Source organism: Clytia hemisphaerica, unplaced genomic scaffold (assembly GCF_902728285.1).
Source record: "Clytia hemisphaerica strain Z4C2 unplaced genomic scaffold, Clytia hemisphaerica genome assembly, whole genome shotgun sequence".
In the NCBI taxonomy this organism is placed as follows: Eukaryota; Metazoa; Cnidaria; class Hydrozoa; order Leptothecata; family Clytiidae; genus Clytia; species Clytia hemisphaerica.
In genome coordinates, this window is record NW_027104391.1 from 137208 (window position 1) to 155130 (window position 17923).

The window sequence follows — 17923 nt, forward strand, 5'->3', positions numbered from 1 at the left end:
TCTGGGCTATTTTGTGCGTGAATACGTGAATTTTCCCTTTTTTCCACCAATTTTCCAATGTTTCCCCGATTTCCTGAAAAATCGGGTTATTGCGTGAAACTCGAGGAAAATTTGTGTGAATGCGTGAATTTCGAAAAAAAATTGTGTGATTGCGTGAATTGAGGGTCCGCTGGGGGGGGGGCCTCATGCAAGTTATCACCTGGATTTTATACCTCGCCCAAAGAGCCCTCCTGGTTTAGATCAAGTGATTGATTTAAAAAAAATCAAACATTTTAATTCCCAAAGATTTTTTTTATTTTAATGACATATTAACAAAAAATTAACATAAAAATTTGTATAAAAAGTGATTCATCATAAGGAAAGGTTTTAAGGTGAATTTAGAAAAGCAATACAATTACAAAATGCTACAGAATATGGTCCGATTAGCACATTATCGATAGAGCGATTCTACCAAAATCTGTACATGTTCTTTCTGCAACAGAGTACCAAATTCCAAAATTCCGAAATTTTATAAGATCAATGTTTTGTCCTAAATTATTATGTTATTTTACATAAATTTGAATTTTTCCCCCCAAAAATCTGATTTTTTCAGTCATCTTTTTTTATAGGAGAACATCCTTGGCCCTATTATCCCCGTTTCCGGGTATGGGTACGGTAGACTATGAAGGTCAAAGAGATGAAAATATTTCATTCAGTAAAGTCAATAACGCAATGACAAGTACTGTTCACTGTGTATTTTTGATTAGAAAATAGGAGAACGATTCCCAAACTCGGGAGGTTGAAAAGATAGTCCCGAGCAAAAAAGAGAAAAATTATAAACAGTGCCAAACACTTTATAAATATCAAAGGACACTTGAAAATATTTCCCCAATGCTATCAAAATATAAACATAGCATAAATGAAAATAATGAAACTGAAATGTTGAAATTAAAAAAACTCTTACAAATGAAATCAAGAAAAATGGCATACAAACGCTCGATCCTCATCATCCAATGCCCATAAATTTTCACAGCATCTTCTCCGGGGGCTTTAGCAAAAATGGGTGCTGGGTATGTGTCGGCTTATTTTCATAAACCCGAGTCAAAGAAGAGTGAAAAGTCAAGAAAGTAAAAAAATCTTTCGAAAGTATTGGAGGATTCTTTTGAAAATCGAAGAAATCTTTTTGTGAAAATGTCTCTCTAAAGGTCACTTTTTTAGCAAAAATCAGTCTCTCTAAGAGTCGGTCTTCTGTCCACGCATATCCCCCATTTGCCAACCCTAGCACCACCCCGCCATCTTCTAAAGCAATGAACAGCTTTTGAGTGGCCATAGGTAGACAAAGCACCGCGCATACACGCTATGGATAAAGCGATCAGTCAGTTCGAAAAATTTCAAATCACCACAATTAAAATAATAACCTGACGAGTTGAGCTTGTAAAAAATAAAGCACCGAAGCTTTTCACAAATATTATAGCATAAGCATCAATCAAAAAATTGAAGTGCTTTATAAATTACTCGTTGGACGACCAACTGAATTGACGATCTGGACATGCAATGGGGGCAATTAGGGTCCACACATACAAAACAAGACACAGCCATGATGAGACAATTTGAACCCAAACACTTGCCAAGTTCGGTTGGAAAGAATATCCATTACCCACTGTTTCTGGTCTGAAAAGGAACATATATGAAAAATTTAAAATATTTGGGAAGTTATAACAAAATATACTGTATCTTAAATTATACTAATCTCATTTCTTTAGGTTGATAAACTATTTTACTTCCATACACCTTTCGCATCCTTAGGTTCCTTTTCTTTTTGCCTTCAAACATTTGTTTTTATCAATATTTTCAAAGTTTTGTAGTTTGAGCATAGTATAAAGGCCGCTACCCACTCAGCATTTTATGGTCGGCGAACAAGGCGTACAGCTCGGGCGCTTTGGTCGCTGAACGCTTTTCTCATTCCACTCTGCAGCACATGTTTTTCTCTCTTCTTTTGTTTAGCATCTTTTTGCACATGATACACATCTTTTGCACACGAGAAAAGAAAAAAATTCTCTTTTCTGATTGGTTGATTTAATAAAAACAAAGGGTGAGCTGTTCAGCTACGCGAAAAAAGTTAAAAAGTTTCAACTCTTGTTGCGCTCAAAGCGAACGCCTTTGAAGGCTTGAATTATGTAATTTATGCAATAATTAAGCCGTGCGCCTTGTTCGACGACCATAAAATGCTGAGTGGGTAGCGGCCTTAAGAAAGCCGCGGCTGGAATGTTTATGATTTTTTTCCATTGATCTATCTGTGTCTTCTATTGTCCCCGCGTTTTATTTAGTTTCGGCCAATCAGAACGTATAAAGTCACCTATTTATTTCCCGAAAACAATGGAAAAACAAAAGAATAATTCGAATAATTAAGGGGGCAAACATTCCAGCCGCGGCTTTCTTATACTATGGTTTGAGCACACACACACACACGTGTTGTTTTGTTGTTTTCTTTTTCTGCATGTCAAACGTCAAAGTCAGAGTGAATCTGAAACATTCGAAATGACGTCACAAAGCGTTCGAAAAGTTATGAAAATATTTTCCCACGGTGTTCGAAATGTAGCGCAGTTCGAATAAAGACATTTCAATAGGAAATTTCAACTTTTTACCCCCAGAAAGATAGAAATTTCGTCAAAATTGGTTTAGCAGCACCTTTAAAATCTACAAAGATTATAGAATCCCGGTAAGGGTCCGAGGGTCGAAAGTCAGGCGGCACCCCCCCTCCCCCCGTCAGCTCGCAACCCTAGTACCCCCCAGATCAGTCTATCGATAAAGAATTGAGCCAAAAAGGAAGTGGCGGGGGGTGAGTTTATCATGTACGATATTCGGTGAGAAAATAAGACAAATCTTTTATTCTGTTGTGTAATTTAAAAACCTCTCATATATAAATGGAACTAGACTTTTTTTATATACTTGTTTTGACTTTTTAGACTCTAAGACAATAAGGGTCAGAAAAAGCAAAAAGGGGTACATAAAAAGGGGTAAATAGGCAGGTCATGGGGAACAATCGTACGAAAAAAAGCAAAAACCAATGTTATATAGATTACAAATAAAGGAACCAACTTACTTGAGCCAGTTGGTCATGACCATCATAATGTAAAGGGAGGCTAACAAACATAAGACATGGAACACACCATAATTGTATTGTACACCTTCTTCTTCGTCATCTGAGACTTTTTGGACAGGTGCTTCCTCGTCTAAGAGGGAAAAAAATGGGATGTGTAAGTACAGAAAACCAATTAAGAAATTGTTTTCCAAAAACAACAAAAACGAAAATGATCGGTAATAATGCATTTATGGCTGCCCAGTGACCAGGGACTCAGTTAAATACCACGTATGTCCAATTTTTTTTACATCCCAACTGGGGACAGTGAAGGAAGACTGCTGTAAAAATCAAAACTAACCAGAGATCAGATCCCTCCACATTATTGTTTAAAGGTATTATTTTGAGGATAATTCAATCCACTATATTCATGAAACAATAATCACCCTCATACAAAAGGCTCTTTCTACTGGACCAAAAAAAGATTCAAACTAGGATATGTTTAGTTTTCCTTTATATGAAAGAAAACATTCACGTAATTTCTGTGTGGCACGGACGATCAGAGAAAAAGTTTCCTTTACACTTTTCAGAGGGCTTCCTTGTTTGTTCAATTAGTTTTAATGTAAGCCACTCAGCTGATGTTTCACTCCTCCTCCCCAGCACTGAAAGCCAGTTAGGAACGGTCATCAATGGTCCGAGGGTGATCTACAAAGAGATCTCCCAAGAAACCGAACTTCCCGCTCAGAGTGAAACATTGCAGCTCATCATCGAGGCTGTTGTGTTTCGCTTTGCTGTGAAGCAAAGGAAGAACGCGTACTATAGAAATGATCCTAAAAAGTACGGTCTTAATTTGTTTCATGCAAATTTTGAGACATGACATCTCGACCCTGTTTAATTCGTTGTGGTGGAAGTTTTGCACATGCGCAGTAAGGTTTCAGAGAGAGAGAACTTCGCTAACGTTTGATGTTTCAACGTATTTTAATTTGATAAGCACAACATTACAATTATAGTTTATTAGAACAATTAAGTATTCATGTTTTAACTGTGTCGACTCGATATTAATTCATTAATTCTAAAGATGCCATTATCACATCGTAATTTTTAATTGGTTGAAATTAACAGCATCTCATATTACATCTGTAGCAAACAATACTAGATATATAAAATATCAATGTTGATAAAATAAATTTTATAAGTATTCTTATAAATAAAAGGTTTGTGTGGTTTGTTATGATTTCTTAATCAGAAGCATGTTTATATTTCAGAAGCTAATATGAGCTCAGCTTAGGGTGGTTTCTGAATACAATCACATCTTATAAGATTATAAGAATATACTGATGAAAGTCATGTATAAGTTAGACATGACTGCATTTAACCTTTTTAATTTAAAATGTTCAAAAGCGAATGAAACGCTAGGGAATATTACTTCCCCCAAAGCAATGATTGAGAGGCTTCCTTTTACCATTTCAAATGTACATTAGAGAAACTATATTTGAAAAAAAAATTATCAAAAGGTATCAAAAGGTTTTTCATCAAATAAATCAAGTACTTTTTGGGTCATGGAATCCACATAAATTCGAAAAGAATTAGTGAAAATGTTTCTTTAAAAAAATTAAGTCGATACAGGTCGTTGATGAAAAAGGGCCGATAAGTTGTGTATAAAAATTGATTTCAGATATAACTTACTAGCTGGAGGCTAATCAGGATTTCTGAAAAATAAATTTTTGTCAGACAATTTTAAAACTTTCTGTTTTCTGTTCTATACTATTAAAATACAATAAAATCTAGAGCATCCTTTTTGGTAGAACGTGCCCATATTTGAAAACCTTAGAAACCCCAAGACGCGTTATTATTTTGAGTATGAGATTCTAATGACATCAGCGGCACTGTACCAAAAGTGCCCCAAAAACCGAAGTGCCCGTTTCTCATCAAACCAGTGTTTCAAAATTAGGTTTATGAATGATGTTATCGAAATATGTATATCTAATTACATCTCAGAATAGAGATCAATAGGATAATAGAGGACCCTTCTGCGCATGTGCAAAACTTCCACCACAATGAATTAAACAGGGTCGAGATGTCATGTCTCAAAATTTGCATAAGATAAATTAAGACCGTACTTTTTAGGATCATTTCTATAGTACGCGTTCTTCCTTTGCTTCACAGCAAAGCGAAACACAACAGCCTCGATGATGAGCTGCAATGTTTCACTCTGAGCGGGAAGTTCGGTTTCTTGGGAGATCTCTTTGTGGATCACCCTCGGACCATTGATGACCGTTCCTAACTGGCTTTCAGTGCTGGGGAGGAGGAGTGAAACATCAGCTGAGTGGCTCATTCATAACAAAAGTTCAAAATTTGACCCTTTGAGCAGCTTCCTAATTTTTTACTAGGGTAAGCATCTTGGGGGGGGGGAGCCCCACTCTTAAAATCTCATGATTGACAAGTGTTATCATGGATTTATCATAGAACTCTGGATAAACATCAAATAAAACGGTGGAGAGCGAACTATTGTCTTTCCATTGTTTTAGAAAACAATCGATGTTCTAGCTTTGTCCGCAAAGGACAACTGTCATGGCGGCTCGAAGGTCCCTGATTTTGAAAAATGATTAATAATCCCATTTCTAAAAAGTCCTGTAACTTCTTGTTTTTGTATATTTACCGGATGCAACTTTGAAAATGAAAGCAAGAAAGCTTAACGAATACATTTATGGAATTAAATGTGAAAAAAACCTTCATCAAACAAGAAAAATTGAGTAAAAAGCCTAGAATGACGCTGAAAATAAGGTTGGCAATATCTTTCCAATTTTTTCCTGGGAAGAGCTAGGATTGACATATGTTAGACTGGAGTATCTTGGCTTCATTGTGATATGAAAATCTTTTGGAGGCACGTGGTGGCACGGTGGTTTCGGCGAGGTGGAAGTTTGAAATTTTCTGGTGTCAACATTCAATTTCTTATACATAGCATGTTTGTCGCATCTTTCTCACAGCTTGAAACGTCATAACGACATATCATTAGCAATCAATTTGATGCATTTGACTCTCTTGAGAGATCTTTAAGTCTCATTTGGGAATTGTATAGCTGTGTTTTGATGAAAAATGCAATAAAAAAATTTACGAAAAATTATTAGTGAATGGAGGAGGGTGAACAATAATGTCATTACTGCGGACAAGGCTAGAACATGAGAAATCGATGAAAACCAGTTCGTTGTGTATCCAGAATTCTATGATAAATCCATGGTGTTATGACCTTGAAATTTCGACCAGTGGTAGATATGGATAATTGATTTACAAAACTTTTGTTTTGCTCTTGTCCTGGTCGGTATTTTACAGACCAGAATGTAAACTTGACCAAAATCATGTATTGATTGACCCGTTCGATTTGACTAAAGGCTAATTTGTCAAATAAAGAGACCAGTAACAGAAAAAGTTCGTTCCAATGAGTATTTGGTACTTTGCTGACCGGTCTGCAACACGTCGACCACCTTCCGGAACTATTGGTAATTTACAGACAGGTCCGTATTTTACTCGAAATGCTAACTTTCAGCATAACCACTCGTCTGATTTTGGCTGCGAACTTGTATTATCAATACATCATCACGAAACATCACGAACATCACGAAAAGGCAGCTCTCATGGGCAGGGCATGTTGCTAGAATGAATTTTGATCGTCTTCCACGGAAAATGTTATCGTCATGGGTAAGGAGTAACCGCCCAAGTGGTTCCCCTGAATTTACTTATGGCCGTGGTTTGAAAAAGTGTATGAGTAAGGCTAATGTGCCTGTAATTAATTGGTTTGATTTGGCGCAAGATAGAATTGGCTGGAAAAGAATGGTGAATGGTATTGTTGTAATATGATATTATCTTGGTTGTTTTAGTAATCTAATATTTATTATGCTACTAGTACTTTTCTACCTTTGGCTAGCGCTATGATTTCCTAGGACTATTTTATTTTTAATATATCTTAGATCTAGGCCGATTCCTTTTGCTTTAGGACGGATCACTCTCTCTCTCACTCTCTCTCAACTTGTATTATCAATACTAACACTTGCCAAAATTTCAAGTCAGTAGCATTTTAAAATCACTAGATACAGTATCCTAGGGCTGCTTAGGCAAAAAGGGCAATTTTGAGCCGGTCTGTAAAATACACAACACCAACAGGTGGCTAAAAAAACCCTCTGCCCAAAAAGATGCATGTCACGTGGAGTTGCCTCACAAAATTTGAACAAAAAAACTTAAAGCAAAAAAAAGTTAGAGGGGGCCCTATTTTTCCTATATTCCCTATTTTCAAAGAATGATAACGTCATCAGGTAGCGATGAAGTCATGAATGATGTCAACATTTTCACCAAAGATGCCAATTCATATTTGGTGCATACTTGCAAAATTTCAAGTCAATTGGATAAATATTGCAAAAGTTATCGAAAAATTCATTTGCTCTTTGCCCCCAAGATGCTTGAAGGGTTAATAATAATGCCCTGTACAGGGCATTCCCTGTACACTACTAAAGGCCACTTACTTAAAGAAACCCCCGTACAAAAAATGGAAAAGGTCTTACCAGTTATAGGGGTACCCATTCCATCAGCAGAAGATTTCAAACTGACGACAAATATGGTTAAGACAGCAATAACTATCCCCACCACCATCATTGAGGTACCTCCACCGGGAATGGTCTCAATACCTTTCGGACATGTTGATGCTAAAAAAGACACAAACATATAACACAAATTATCATTTCTCTAACTCTTGAGATGTAAATTTGGACGCTCTAAAGGTTTTCCTATTCCTAATCATGATTTTCGATAAGCACATACTCTCGGGTACCTAATAGCCGGGGGTTTGGAATAAGCGGGGGGGGGGGGTTGGAAAAAATCTCAAAAGTTAATAAGCAGGGGGGTTGAAATAAAAATGTCCGGGGTGGAAAATTTTTGAAAAGGAGGCTAATTCAGCAGAATTAGGACAAAAGAGGTAACTTTCAAAAACATTTCCCAATATCTAATAAGCGGATGGGTTGGAATAAGAATGTCCTGGGTGGAAAATTTTCGAAAAATTAATTAGCGGGGGGGGGGGAGAGTAACTTGTCTTGCTTGACAGTAAGCGTTTCAAAAATATAGTGATAGAAAAATTGCCCACGGGAATTTTGCTCCCCCAGAAAGTTGGGTGGCAAATTTTCTGGAGGGATTCCGGAGGGCAAATTTTCTAGGACAAAAATTTCCGGAGGCTATTTTGCTAAAATCAAAAATATAAATGAGTTCAAAGATGTCATTTAATTATCATCTTCTTGTTGGAATCGTTGCGATTCTTCTGGTGTGAACAGAACCTTGGAATAACTTTTCTTGGTTTGTGTATGATTCTTAAATTGGATCTGAGTTTCTTGTTAAAGATTACGATAAACAGTTCAGACTTACTAGGCACATTACTGACAGCAGAAAAAGTCAGGTATGTCACATAAAGTGTCACCATGCCAGCTTGCAACAAACCAGATCTTGGATTTGCTGTCAAATGGGAAAAAGAGCAAATTACGTAAACGTAGTACAGACTTTAAGCCTAGTACTCACTTGTTTAGAAAATTACATCTAAGTGCTCCTAACTGCGTCTAAGTACGTCTAACTGCGCTTAGTGAATGTGCTCACTAGAAAGTTAAAAAAAGTGTTAGGCGCTCTTAGACGCAATTTTCTACACAAGTGAGTACCAACCTTTAAAGGACACCCACCATTTAAACAGTATTTTTAACATTTCTCTTATATTTTTCTCGCACATTTTTTAAAAGAAAATAATGAAAAATTTTCTTCCCTTTCGGCGATGACAGAGCACAAATTTCGTATATTGGGCTCTCCTTGGATCTGATTACCCAACTCAGGCAAAAACACTCTCGGTTATTCGAACTTTCAGTTATTCGAAGCGATTTCTATTCCCCTTGGGTTCAATTCTTTAGGCCAAATCACCCTCAGTCATTCGAATTTTTTCTCATTGGGAGGTCGTCGAGTGAGAACGAATTTTTCACATTTCTTGAGTCTTTTAAGAACTCTTTGCAATTTTTCACGTTGAAAAAAAACTTCCGAGGTCAAATCAGTTTTCCATTCAGTCAAATGTCTAAAATGTTTGCTCAATTCATAAAGTAGTACCAATTTATAGAAATATAAAATGGACAAAAAAGTTTATGGTGCAAACATCAGCATTTTCGGTAAAAAATTTTGTTAAAAAGTGTCCCAAAAAGTTTTTCAAAAGGTTAAAATACTAATTCTCTAAATTAGGGTGAAGGTTTGCAAAAAATTCTCGAAAACTGGAAAATTTAGTATCGACCCCCGTCCCTGTTTTAAAATGAAATAAAGCTTGTCAATGGGGATGAGTAAGAGATGAATTTTTATTCCGTTTCGGGACGATATGTACATCTAAAAAATTAATTTTACGGTGCAAAAATCAGCATTTTTGAGATGTGTATTCTTAACTTAGTCTGCATCTCCCCTCTACAAGCAAGATCCCTTCGAAGGTTTATGAAAATAACGAAAAAGTTTTGAGTTTCAAAAGCTTAATGGCCCATCCTAAGACTATATTCAGATTGAGTATATTCTACGCGGTGGACCTTTAGTCTATACTAGACGTCAAGGTATTTTATATGTAGTAAATGAAATGAAAAATCCTTGTTTTTGGGAGGTCTTCGCTACAATTAGTGCAATAATATATTGGCACCAGCCTAAAAAAAACACTGGATTTACTCACTTCCCTCCTCTAAACACCCCCCCCTAATTTCAATGGTTGAAGAAGGCATGTTAATGTTAATGTGTATATTCTTTAAAGTCGAAAAAAAGTGTACAAATATGTACTAGCTTTAAAGCTAATAGAGTTCGACTGCCTATTTACAAAATGAATTATTCATCATCATCTGTAGACGAATAGTCTACATCATCTGTTGATGCCCAATCGCTGACGATTTCTTCTGTAGTGTATTTTTGCGGTTCATTATAATTTGAAGATATATTTGTTTGATTTTGTAATTTTTTAACGATTCGTAGTTTTGTTCTTGGGCTTCCTGTAACGCGCCAGTTGAAGTCTTTATTGTTATTGTCTTTGTTAAGTTTCTTTGCTTGTTCGTGCATCTCCTTTATCTTTTTCCGTTCGTTGATTGTGAAATCTTCCGTAATACTTACCTGACAGAAACAAGTTTCTTTCAGCATGTGTAAATTCTTCATGATAAGATCTTTGTCATGCTGACTTTGGAGGGTGACTTTAAGAGAAGGGCCGTTTTTTGTTTTTCTGTTTCCTAATCTGTGGTGGGTAACATTTATTTCTGGAACATTGATGTCCTCCAGGAGTTCTCGGAACCGAAATATGTCATATTTTTCCCCATTTTCTTCTTTTTCCTTATCTGGGCCTGAATATTGGAGAAACCCGAAAACGATGATATTCAGTTTTCTAGAGTCTATGTCTTCCTTTTCGCTTTCTTCCTTCCGTTTTTGTTGTTCGGCAGATCTTAAGTCTTCTTTGTGCTTCTTAGTAATTTCGGCGTATGTTTTATTTGATGTCTCCGTCATTATTTCTGTTGTGTGCTTGATTTCTTCCTTTATCATGGTTCTTGTCTTTTCTTCCATTTCTTGTAGTTTTCCTGCCAGAAAAATTTTGAGATCATTTTTGATGGAGTCACGGGTTTTGGTGTTGGTGTTGACCTCGTTGTTCAGTTTTTGTATGACGTCGTCTTTCTTTTTAAGTTCATTTTGCATCATATGTTGAGTGTTTTTCCCCACTTTATTTCTTAGGTTCTTCGTTATTCGGACGCAGTTTGAACATAAGTAATGATCGTTATAGGATGTCACGAATATTTGTAGTTGATACAAAGGTAGCTGTGTGCACTCATAATGGACTGATCTTTTACATTTTTTGCATTCCAAGCGATCCAGGTCTTCATCATTGGTACATCTTGACGGCGTGCAAGCTTGAGGTGGTGAGGCTGCTTCGAAAGGCTGATCTTTATCCATTTTGATGTTATTTTCATGAATTTTGATGTTTTTGTTTGTTTTCAGCCATTTTTCCGAAGAGCGTTGCAAAAGCGTCTTATCTAATTGACGTCAAATAAAAACTGCATCAGGGCTGCAAACTGAACCATTGAAGCTGGGGGGGGGATAAGTTTTAACATCAAAAATCAATGTTTACTGCCAAATACTATCGCAGTGATTGTAGTTGGCCTTTAGTAGTTAAGAAACTTTTCGTTACCAAAAAAGAAAACCTACCTTCTTGTATGGCTGGCAGTACGGCAATGATGGACACAATGACACACAAAATCAAATTGATCGAGATCAGTGCTTTGTTCAAGTGACAACCATCAGACTGTAAATATTGTTGAAAAAATAAAAATAAACTCAATCAATCTTTCAGACTTACCCTGAATCTTTCAACAAGAAACGGTGTCTTGAGTCTAAGTAAGTAAGTAAGTCTGCGACCCAAAGGCTCCTCTTTCAATAGCTATCCACCCAAAGGTAGCGGAGGGCGCCACTCTTTCTCCCTGGATTGCTCCACTTACCCTTGATCCTTCTCTTAATTGCTGAACAAGCAGAGGTGCATCAAGCACCCACAACATTGCGAATCGTAGCCGGATGCTCTACCACTGCACAAAGGTCGCTTGAGTCTAAGACCCCCACCCCCTGGTGAACCCAAACACAGAATATACAACGGATTCTCCATATTCAAGTACGCACGGGGAGCCGATGTTGTTCAAGTTTGTAGAAAACCTGTTAAAAGGGTTTGTTACCTATAGGGACAAGAAAGTTGGTCCGAGTTGAAAAAATTAACATTCCGAAAAATATTTTCAGAGAAAAGTTTGAAGTTCCACTCAAAAATCCAGCTGCAAGCTGGAATCAATTATGAATTAAAGAATAAATAATAAACAAAAGCTAAAATTACCTGAGTAAAATAATAATACATGGAAACCACACCAGCGATGGAAAACCCGTACATGATGAATGAACAGAATAAGAAACCTGAAATGATAACGATAAACAAATAAAGAAACCACTTCCAAAGTCTGAAATTTCGAATAGCTAAAGTTCGAGAGTATGAGATTATGAGGTATGAGATTTCATAAAATAACTCTTTTTTTATTTTTGCTTCTATTTCGCGAGTCTCGCAAGTTTTTCCGAAAATTTGCAAAAATTAATACTCACGAAAATTTTGAAACCAGGATTTTTACCGAAAACCCTAGTTTTTCTGCTAAAACCCCTAGGAAAATGACATTAGTTGAAAAAGGAGTTGATTCGCGAAAATAGGTGCCGCAAAAATTAAATTATTTTTGAAATAAAAATTGTCATCGCGAAAATATCTGCTTGCCAAAATTTTAATTTTCAGCTTACCGAAAGCATAGCATTTATTATCTTCAGCATTATCTTGCCTGCAAAACAAAAAGGATTGAACATTTAGAATATCGTTTAACTCATAGCTTCGTATAGTACGTACACAGTAAAGGAGGAGAGGGGGGTTTAGAAAAAGCGTTTGGCTATTTTTTATAAACGACGCCATTTTCTATTGTTCTATGGGTACAAGGGGGACGGGCGTTAAATATTCGGAAAATCGCGAATTATTTGAATGACCACCTAATATAACATATTTCAGATTAAATGACAGATAGTTTTTTATACAAAAGGTCCTGTTAGGTTGATACGTTGGGGAAAATTTAAAACGATTTGTTTAGAAGATGTTCTAATTTAGTCTGATAAATCTAGATTCTAGACACAAGTAAGTAAAAATCCTGAGAAATATCTTTTTCAACGGAATTCGAGCTAAATTCACGTTTTTATCATACATTCGTAGAAAATAAAATTAAAAAAAAAATTTAATTGTATGCAATTGAATCGTGTCTATAGTAATTGCAGAAGATACACTGACTTATAAAAAATAATTTTGAAAACAAAAACTTAATATTTACCAGCTTTCAGTCCAGCTATGAGCGAAATCAATGAGATAAACCACTTGGATGAAAATAAACAAAACACCACCAATCAAACCAATGTATAACCAAGCTGAAAATACACGAAAGAAAAAAAGAATATCAAAAAGGAATATTTATAAAGCTTTTTAGTTACAATTCTAGCTAAAAAACCATTATGTTTGAGCTCAGTCGCTATTTTTCCCATGATTAACCGGCGTCTTGGTGAATAGTCCGGTAGACCAGCTCTTTTTAATCTTGCTATTTCAAGCACTTGAGCACATCTCCCTTAATGGTACACAAAGAAATCTGGCACGTCGTCCATCACCCTTTCGAAAAGAAACTTGAAACGAAAGAAAGCTAATTATGCCGCGATAACCATTTCTCATCATTAACACTTTTTTTAATTATAATTTCTAAATATTCAAGTAAACTTGCAAACTTTAACAGCGTTAGAAGATTGTTCTTGAAAGGCTAATAGTTACCTCCAGGGAAAAATCAAGATTGTAAATACCTGTTTCAAAGTCTCCTCTTGGGATAAAGAAAGCACCAACCATTATTCCTGCAATTATTAACAGCTTGAAAAACCAAAACCTAAAATCATGAAACACAGTTATTGAGCCATTCCATTTTATGCCCATACAGGGGGGTGGACGAACATTTCCAGGGGGTGACTTGAGCAGAATTTCCAGGGGGTCTAAAAGAGTGTGTTTTTTTTCATTTTTCCAGGGGGTAAAAAAATATTTTAAAATTTCCAAGCGGTAAAAGACTGATTTTAGTTCGTCAACAGTCACTTAAAGGTATGAAAAGAAATTTTCCGAGGGATTTTTTACAAATTTTTCCATTTTCCAGGGGATATCAACACATTTCCAAAAAATCTTTTTTGAATTGAAAAGGTTCGTCCACCCCCCTGTATAGAGTTTAATGGAATGGTCCATTATTTGATGCGTAATTTGAATGATTATTTTGTTTGACGAAATTATTATAAAAACTGATTACAGAAACTATGTGTAACTGTAGAAAACCTGTCCTGTCAGGGGTCGAATTAACGTATCGCATTTCGCGGTTTGCAAAACATTTTCGTAAATGTACGAAGCAAAAATTCAAAAAGTCTGCAAAATCACGATATGCAACATATCTCATCCTCTTTGAAAAATGATTAGTTCAAACATACAAGTATTTTTAATGCTTACAAATTATTCTTTTAAAGTAGAAAATGTACCGTATATTGATAAAAACGCATAAGCCAGCAGTGAAAATTCCGAGCACTTTTTTGTGGCCGTTATACAGCAAAAATACTCAATTTTGAAAATGGAACTATACATAATTTGAAGGTAATTTATAACAACTAAAACTTTATACCCGTTCTGTAGACTTCCACGACAATCTTTTGAAGATTTCACACCGACAGTTAATATCATCATCAGCAGAAAAAACATGATGAAAGCAAACCATACACGATACACAGATTCGAAACCCATAACATCTGCGCAATCTGCGTTGGTAATATACTGGCAGTACGATTTCTGACTGATGAAGGGTATCTAGAAAAGAGGAGAAAAATTTATTTAAATATATTCAGAAATTGTATACAAAGTTGAGGTTTCAACATCGACTGGAATTTATCAAGGAATGTAGAAGTTACTATGGGTTTCAATGTTCAGTGAATAAATAGAAAGGGTCAAAGCAAAGGTGAAATGAGTGACAAAACTACCCTTTGGATCACACTAGTTGGAAAATGAGAAAATACCAGAAAAAACAAAACATTTTGAAATTTTCAATCAACTTCCGTGTTTTGAATATGTTTAAATTAAAATTGAAAGTGTTCTAAACGTTTAGAAGATAGGCTTAAAATTCACTATATGGTTTGATGGGCACTATAATGAAATCAAATTCTCTGAATCTTTTCTACTCTAAGACATAAGGAAATTTTTTTTTGCCATATAACTATGTTTCCTGGGTTGCACTTACTGTCTATTTCAGATCAGGTGCTAACCCAGACCTAAAAATAGAGCAGATCTGAGCAGATTGGAAATTTCTGCAAAACATGTCCTGTGTGGCGTAGTTGGTTACTATATACTCACATCATCTGGAGGTTTCTTGGCTAATGCTTCTTTGACACTTGGGATGAGAAAAATGGATGACAATAGAATACCAACGATGATGAGGAACAAATACATCAACCTTGTCATAACTGATGAAACACTGCTTGGGCAGCAAGCACAACACAATGAACATGCTGATGACGCACAACAACATGCAGCCTATGGTGATAAAGAAATAAAAAAGTTGATATTTTTATAAATCAAGATCAGAAAACAGGAAAACAAGTAAATTGACATGAAAATAGGCTGATAGGGCTCACCAATGAAATGATACTAAAATTCTAACTAAATTTCCTACCAAAAATGGAGATATCCAAGGATGTTATAAGAGAGCTAGAGAAGGTTCTTTAGGTATATGTAATTCAGTTTTCTTTAAGGCTGTTAGCAAAATGCACAGATGGCAATAAGGACAATGAAGAGCGTTCCCAGGTCATTCTCAGATATCTTAATAGTTATATATACAGTATAGAGTACAAAAGAGACATTTAAGAAAACTGCTTGAAATGACAGAACTGGAATAGATAAAAAAAATTAAACGTACCTGTGCAGCACAAACACCAAGCACGCAACCCATCTTGATTATTTATTTCACAATCTATATATTTATTGTTTCAATTTTTCTTCCTGAAAATGAAAATAAACAAAATAAGTTTACAGTCTTCAATGATGTAGATTATTAGTAGATTATAAGTTGATTATTATGGTCATCTTTAAACACTGAGAGGAACAAAGGTTAGAGGAAGTAATACAAAGGAATGGCCATTAAATCTTTGTAGATAAAATTTTGGATAACATATAAAATCATTACAAAAATACAATAATTAATAATAATTAATCATCAGCCTGTTTGTCACCACTGTCCAGCTTATATTTATGAACTTGTCGAATATTTATATTAATCCTGGTATTAGAAATATATTCAGAAAATTCTTTCCAGTCATTTGATGCCATTGCATTGTTCCAAATACAACCATCAATCTCTTTTTTATTAACATTTATATTGCTGTTATCACTTTCTAGTACCAAAGGACAATCTCCAATATTCTCTGGAGTTGTTTTAGATGGTTTGGTAATGATGCAAGGAACAGCATGAAAGGCAACACGTGAAGGCCCTGTCATCAACATAATATCACCAGAACGCACCCAGATAGCCTCTGGTTTGACATCTCTAGTTGGGCCTCCAATGAGGTATATAGCAGATTGACCAAAACTATAACTGATAAGCGGTTGACATAATTCTTCTTCATAATGATCAGTATGTCCGCCCATACTTGCACCTTCAGGGTAATAATTAATTATACCAGTTTCAGCATAATAGTCTGGAAATTTAAAGACAGAAGCAATGGTCTTGGTTAAGCAAGCTAGGTCATCAGGAAAACCAAAGTACTGTTTTGCTTTATAATCGACAACATTGTAATCAAAATGGTATCCCATGTGTACCCACCTCAGTTTCTGGATAAATGAATTATCTGTGGGTGATTTTTCCTTACTGATATCCCAGAGTGTCTTCTTATCATTTTCAAGAGTCATTAATACATCAAGGTTTGAAGGAAAAGGTTTTTTGGTGTAGTCTGTCAATGCTCTCTTTACCCAATGACTTTGTGAGTCAGCACTTAGAAAAGGGTTTGGAACTACAAGAAAACCTGGACATGATGTAAGCTCATAAACTTTCCATTCTTTAGGATTTTTCAATCCAATTTTGTGATAATCAAAAGTAGCTTGATGAGGTGCAACAGTAATTTCCTTCAAAAGCGCTCCATATTTTTCAGGTTGCTGGAAATCAATAACTTTGGAAAAGTCAGGTAATGGCTTTTTCTTTTTGTATCGCTTATATTCTTTGAAAATTTGATCATTTTCTCTGTCATATTTTCCTTGACATTGCATGATTTTAAAATAATTGTGACCTACATTTGTTATTATAGCTAGCTTTTTTATCTATATTTTTCCATGTTTTGGTTGTCTAAGATGACAGAGGTGTTTGTGTATATTTAACACAATTATTAAAGCAATCAAACATCCCTCAGCCAAATTTACATCTTTGTCATACCATATTTTGTAGTTGAGCATCCATTGAGAGAATGTGCAGAGGGAATTCATAAATTCATTTCAGAATTTTTTTAAAAATACTTAACCAGTTAAATATTTTTCTGTAAAAGTCTGTCTCAAAATTTCTATATATTTATTTGCATAAATTCATTAGAATTACTTTCGCAAAAAGCAATTACATAATAATACGATGGCCCAGAAGGCTCATTATTGCTGCGCGCGAGAACATGACTGTGCGCGAGAAATATGCTGTGCGAGCGAGAAATATGTTGTGCGCGGGAGAAATATGTTGTGCGAGCGAGAAATATGTTGTGCGAGCGAGAAATATGTTGTGTGTGCGAAATGTATGTTGTGCGCGCGAGAAGATGTTATCGTGCGCGAGAGAATATAGTCTAGTGCGAAAGCAAAGGAGACATACATTAGCAAAGCAGATATAGTTTAACTTCCAAAAATAATGATTCCAGTCCTGAAATCGTGTCGCTGTTAATTTCATTCGGGTCCTCAAAATGTATACAAAGATAAACAATCATATCCAAAATGATAGACAAAGTCGCGCAAAATGTTAAAAGTTGTTGCGGTTTTGTGGTCATTGCGAGGGGAAGAAAGGACCTTATTCGCAGCAATCTAAAATCTTACTAAAACGAAGTTTTTCAATTTTGTCAGTGGGTCCAATTGACCCTAAAGTGACTCTAAATGGGTCCAGGGCACTCAGTTGTGACTCTCGAGTCCAACCCTGACCCTAACTGTAGTGACCCAATAAGCGACAAATACGTCATTAAAGAACGTCACAATACGTCACTAAAGAA

General features: G+C 35.6%; 3 protein-coding genes and 2 non-coding genes across 5 annotated transcripts in view; 1 reads left to right on the top strand and 4 right to left on the bottom strand.

Annotated features, from left to right (window-relative positions):
* Positions 1 to 7379, bottom strand: part of LOC136819900 (xaa-Pro aminopeptidase 1-like) — a 35846-nt gene extending 28467 nt beyond the window's left edge. The window contains exon 1 of the mRNA XM_067076144.1: positions 7366 to 7379. The gene's annotated coding sequence lies outside the window, so the exon portion shown is untranslated. The remainder of the gene's footprint in view (positions 1 to 7365) is intronic.
* On the bottom strand, positions 271 to 15701 carry LOC136819898 (probable serine incorporator). Its single transcript, XM_067076142.1, has 12 exons — positions 15613 to 15701; positions 15051 to 15230; positions 14329 to 14510; positions 13481 to 13560; positions 12967 to 13060; positions 12395 to 12432; positions 11949 to 12025; positions 11279 to 11375; positions 8462 to 8548; positions 7612 to 7752; positions 3083 to 3212; positions 271 to 1650 (listed from the first exon to the last, which is right to left on the bottom strand). The coding sequence occupies exons 1-12, from the start codon at positions 15643 to 15645 to the stop codon at positions 1491 to 1493; spliced, it is 1299 nt and encodes a 432-aa protein (XP_066932243.1). The 5' UTR covers positions 15646 to 15701; the 3' UTR covers positions 271 to 1490.
* LOC136819934 (small nucleolar RNA U3) lies at positions 3685 to 3905 on the bottom strand. The gene has a single exon (XR_010848502.1). It is a non-coding gene; the product is annotated as a small nucleolar RNA U3 (small nucleolar RNA).
* On the top strand, positions 5169 to 5389 carry LOC136819935 (small nucleolar RNA U3). The gene has a single exon (XR_010848503.1). It is a non-coding gene; the product is annotated as a small nucleolar RNA U3 (small nucleolar RNA).
* A 132-nt stretch (positions 15702 to 15833) lies between the features above and the next one.
* On the bottom strand, positions 15834 to 17225 carry LOC136819899 (nucleic acid dioxygenase ALKBH1-like). Its single transcript, XM_067076143.1, has one exon. The coding sequence runs from the start codon at positions 16953 to 16955 to the stop codon at positions 15903 to 15905; it is 1053 nt and encodes a 350-aa protein (XP_066932244.1). The 5' UTR covers positions 16956 to 17225; the 3' UTR covers positions 15834 to 15902.
* Positions 17226 to 17923: the final 698 nt, after the last annotated feature.

Coding starts and splice junctions, on each gene's coding strand:
- LOC136819899 (XM_067076143.1), bottom strand. CDS start 16,955: ATGCAATGTCAAGGAAAATATGACAGAGAAAATGATCAAATTTTCAAA.
- LOC136819898 (XM_067076142.1), bottom strand. CDS start 15,645: ATGGGTTGCGTGCTTGGTGTTTGTGCTGCACAG. Junction 15,231..15,612: donor TTGGTGTTTGTGCTGCACAG/GTACGTTTAATT, acceptor TTATCACCATAG/GCTGCATGTTGTTGTGCGTC. Junction 12,026..12,394: donor TAATAAATGCTATGCTTTCG/GTAAGCTGAAAA, acceptor TTATCATTTCAG/GTTTCTTATTCTGTTCATTC.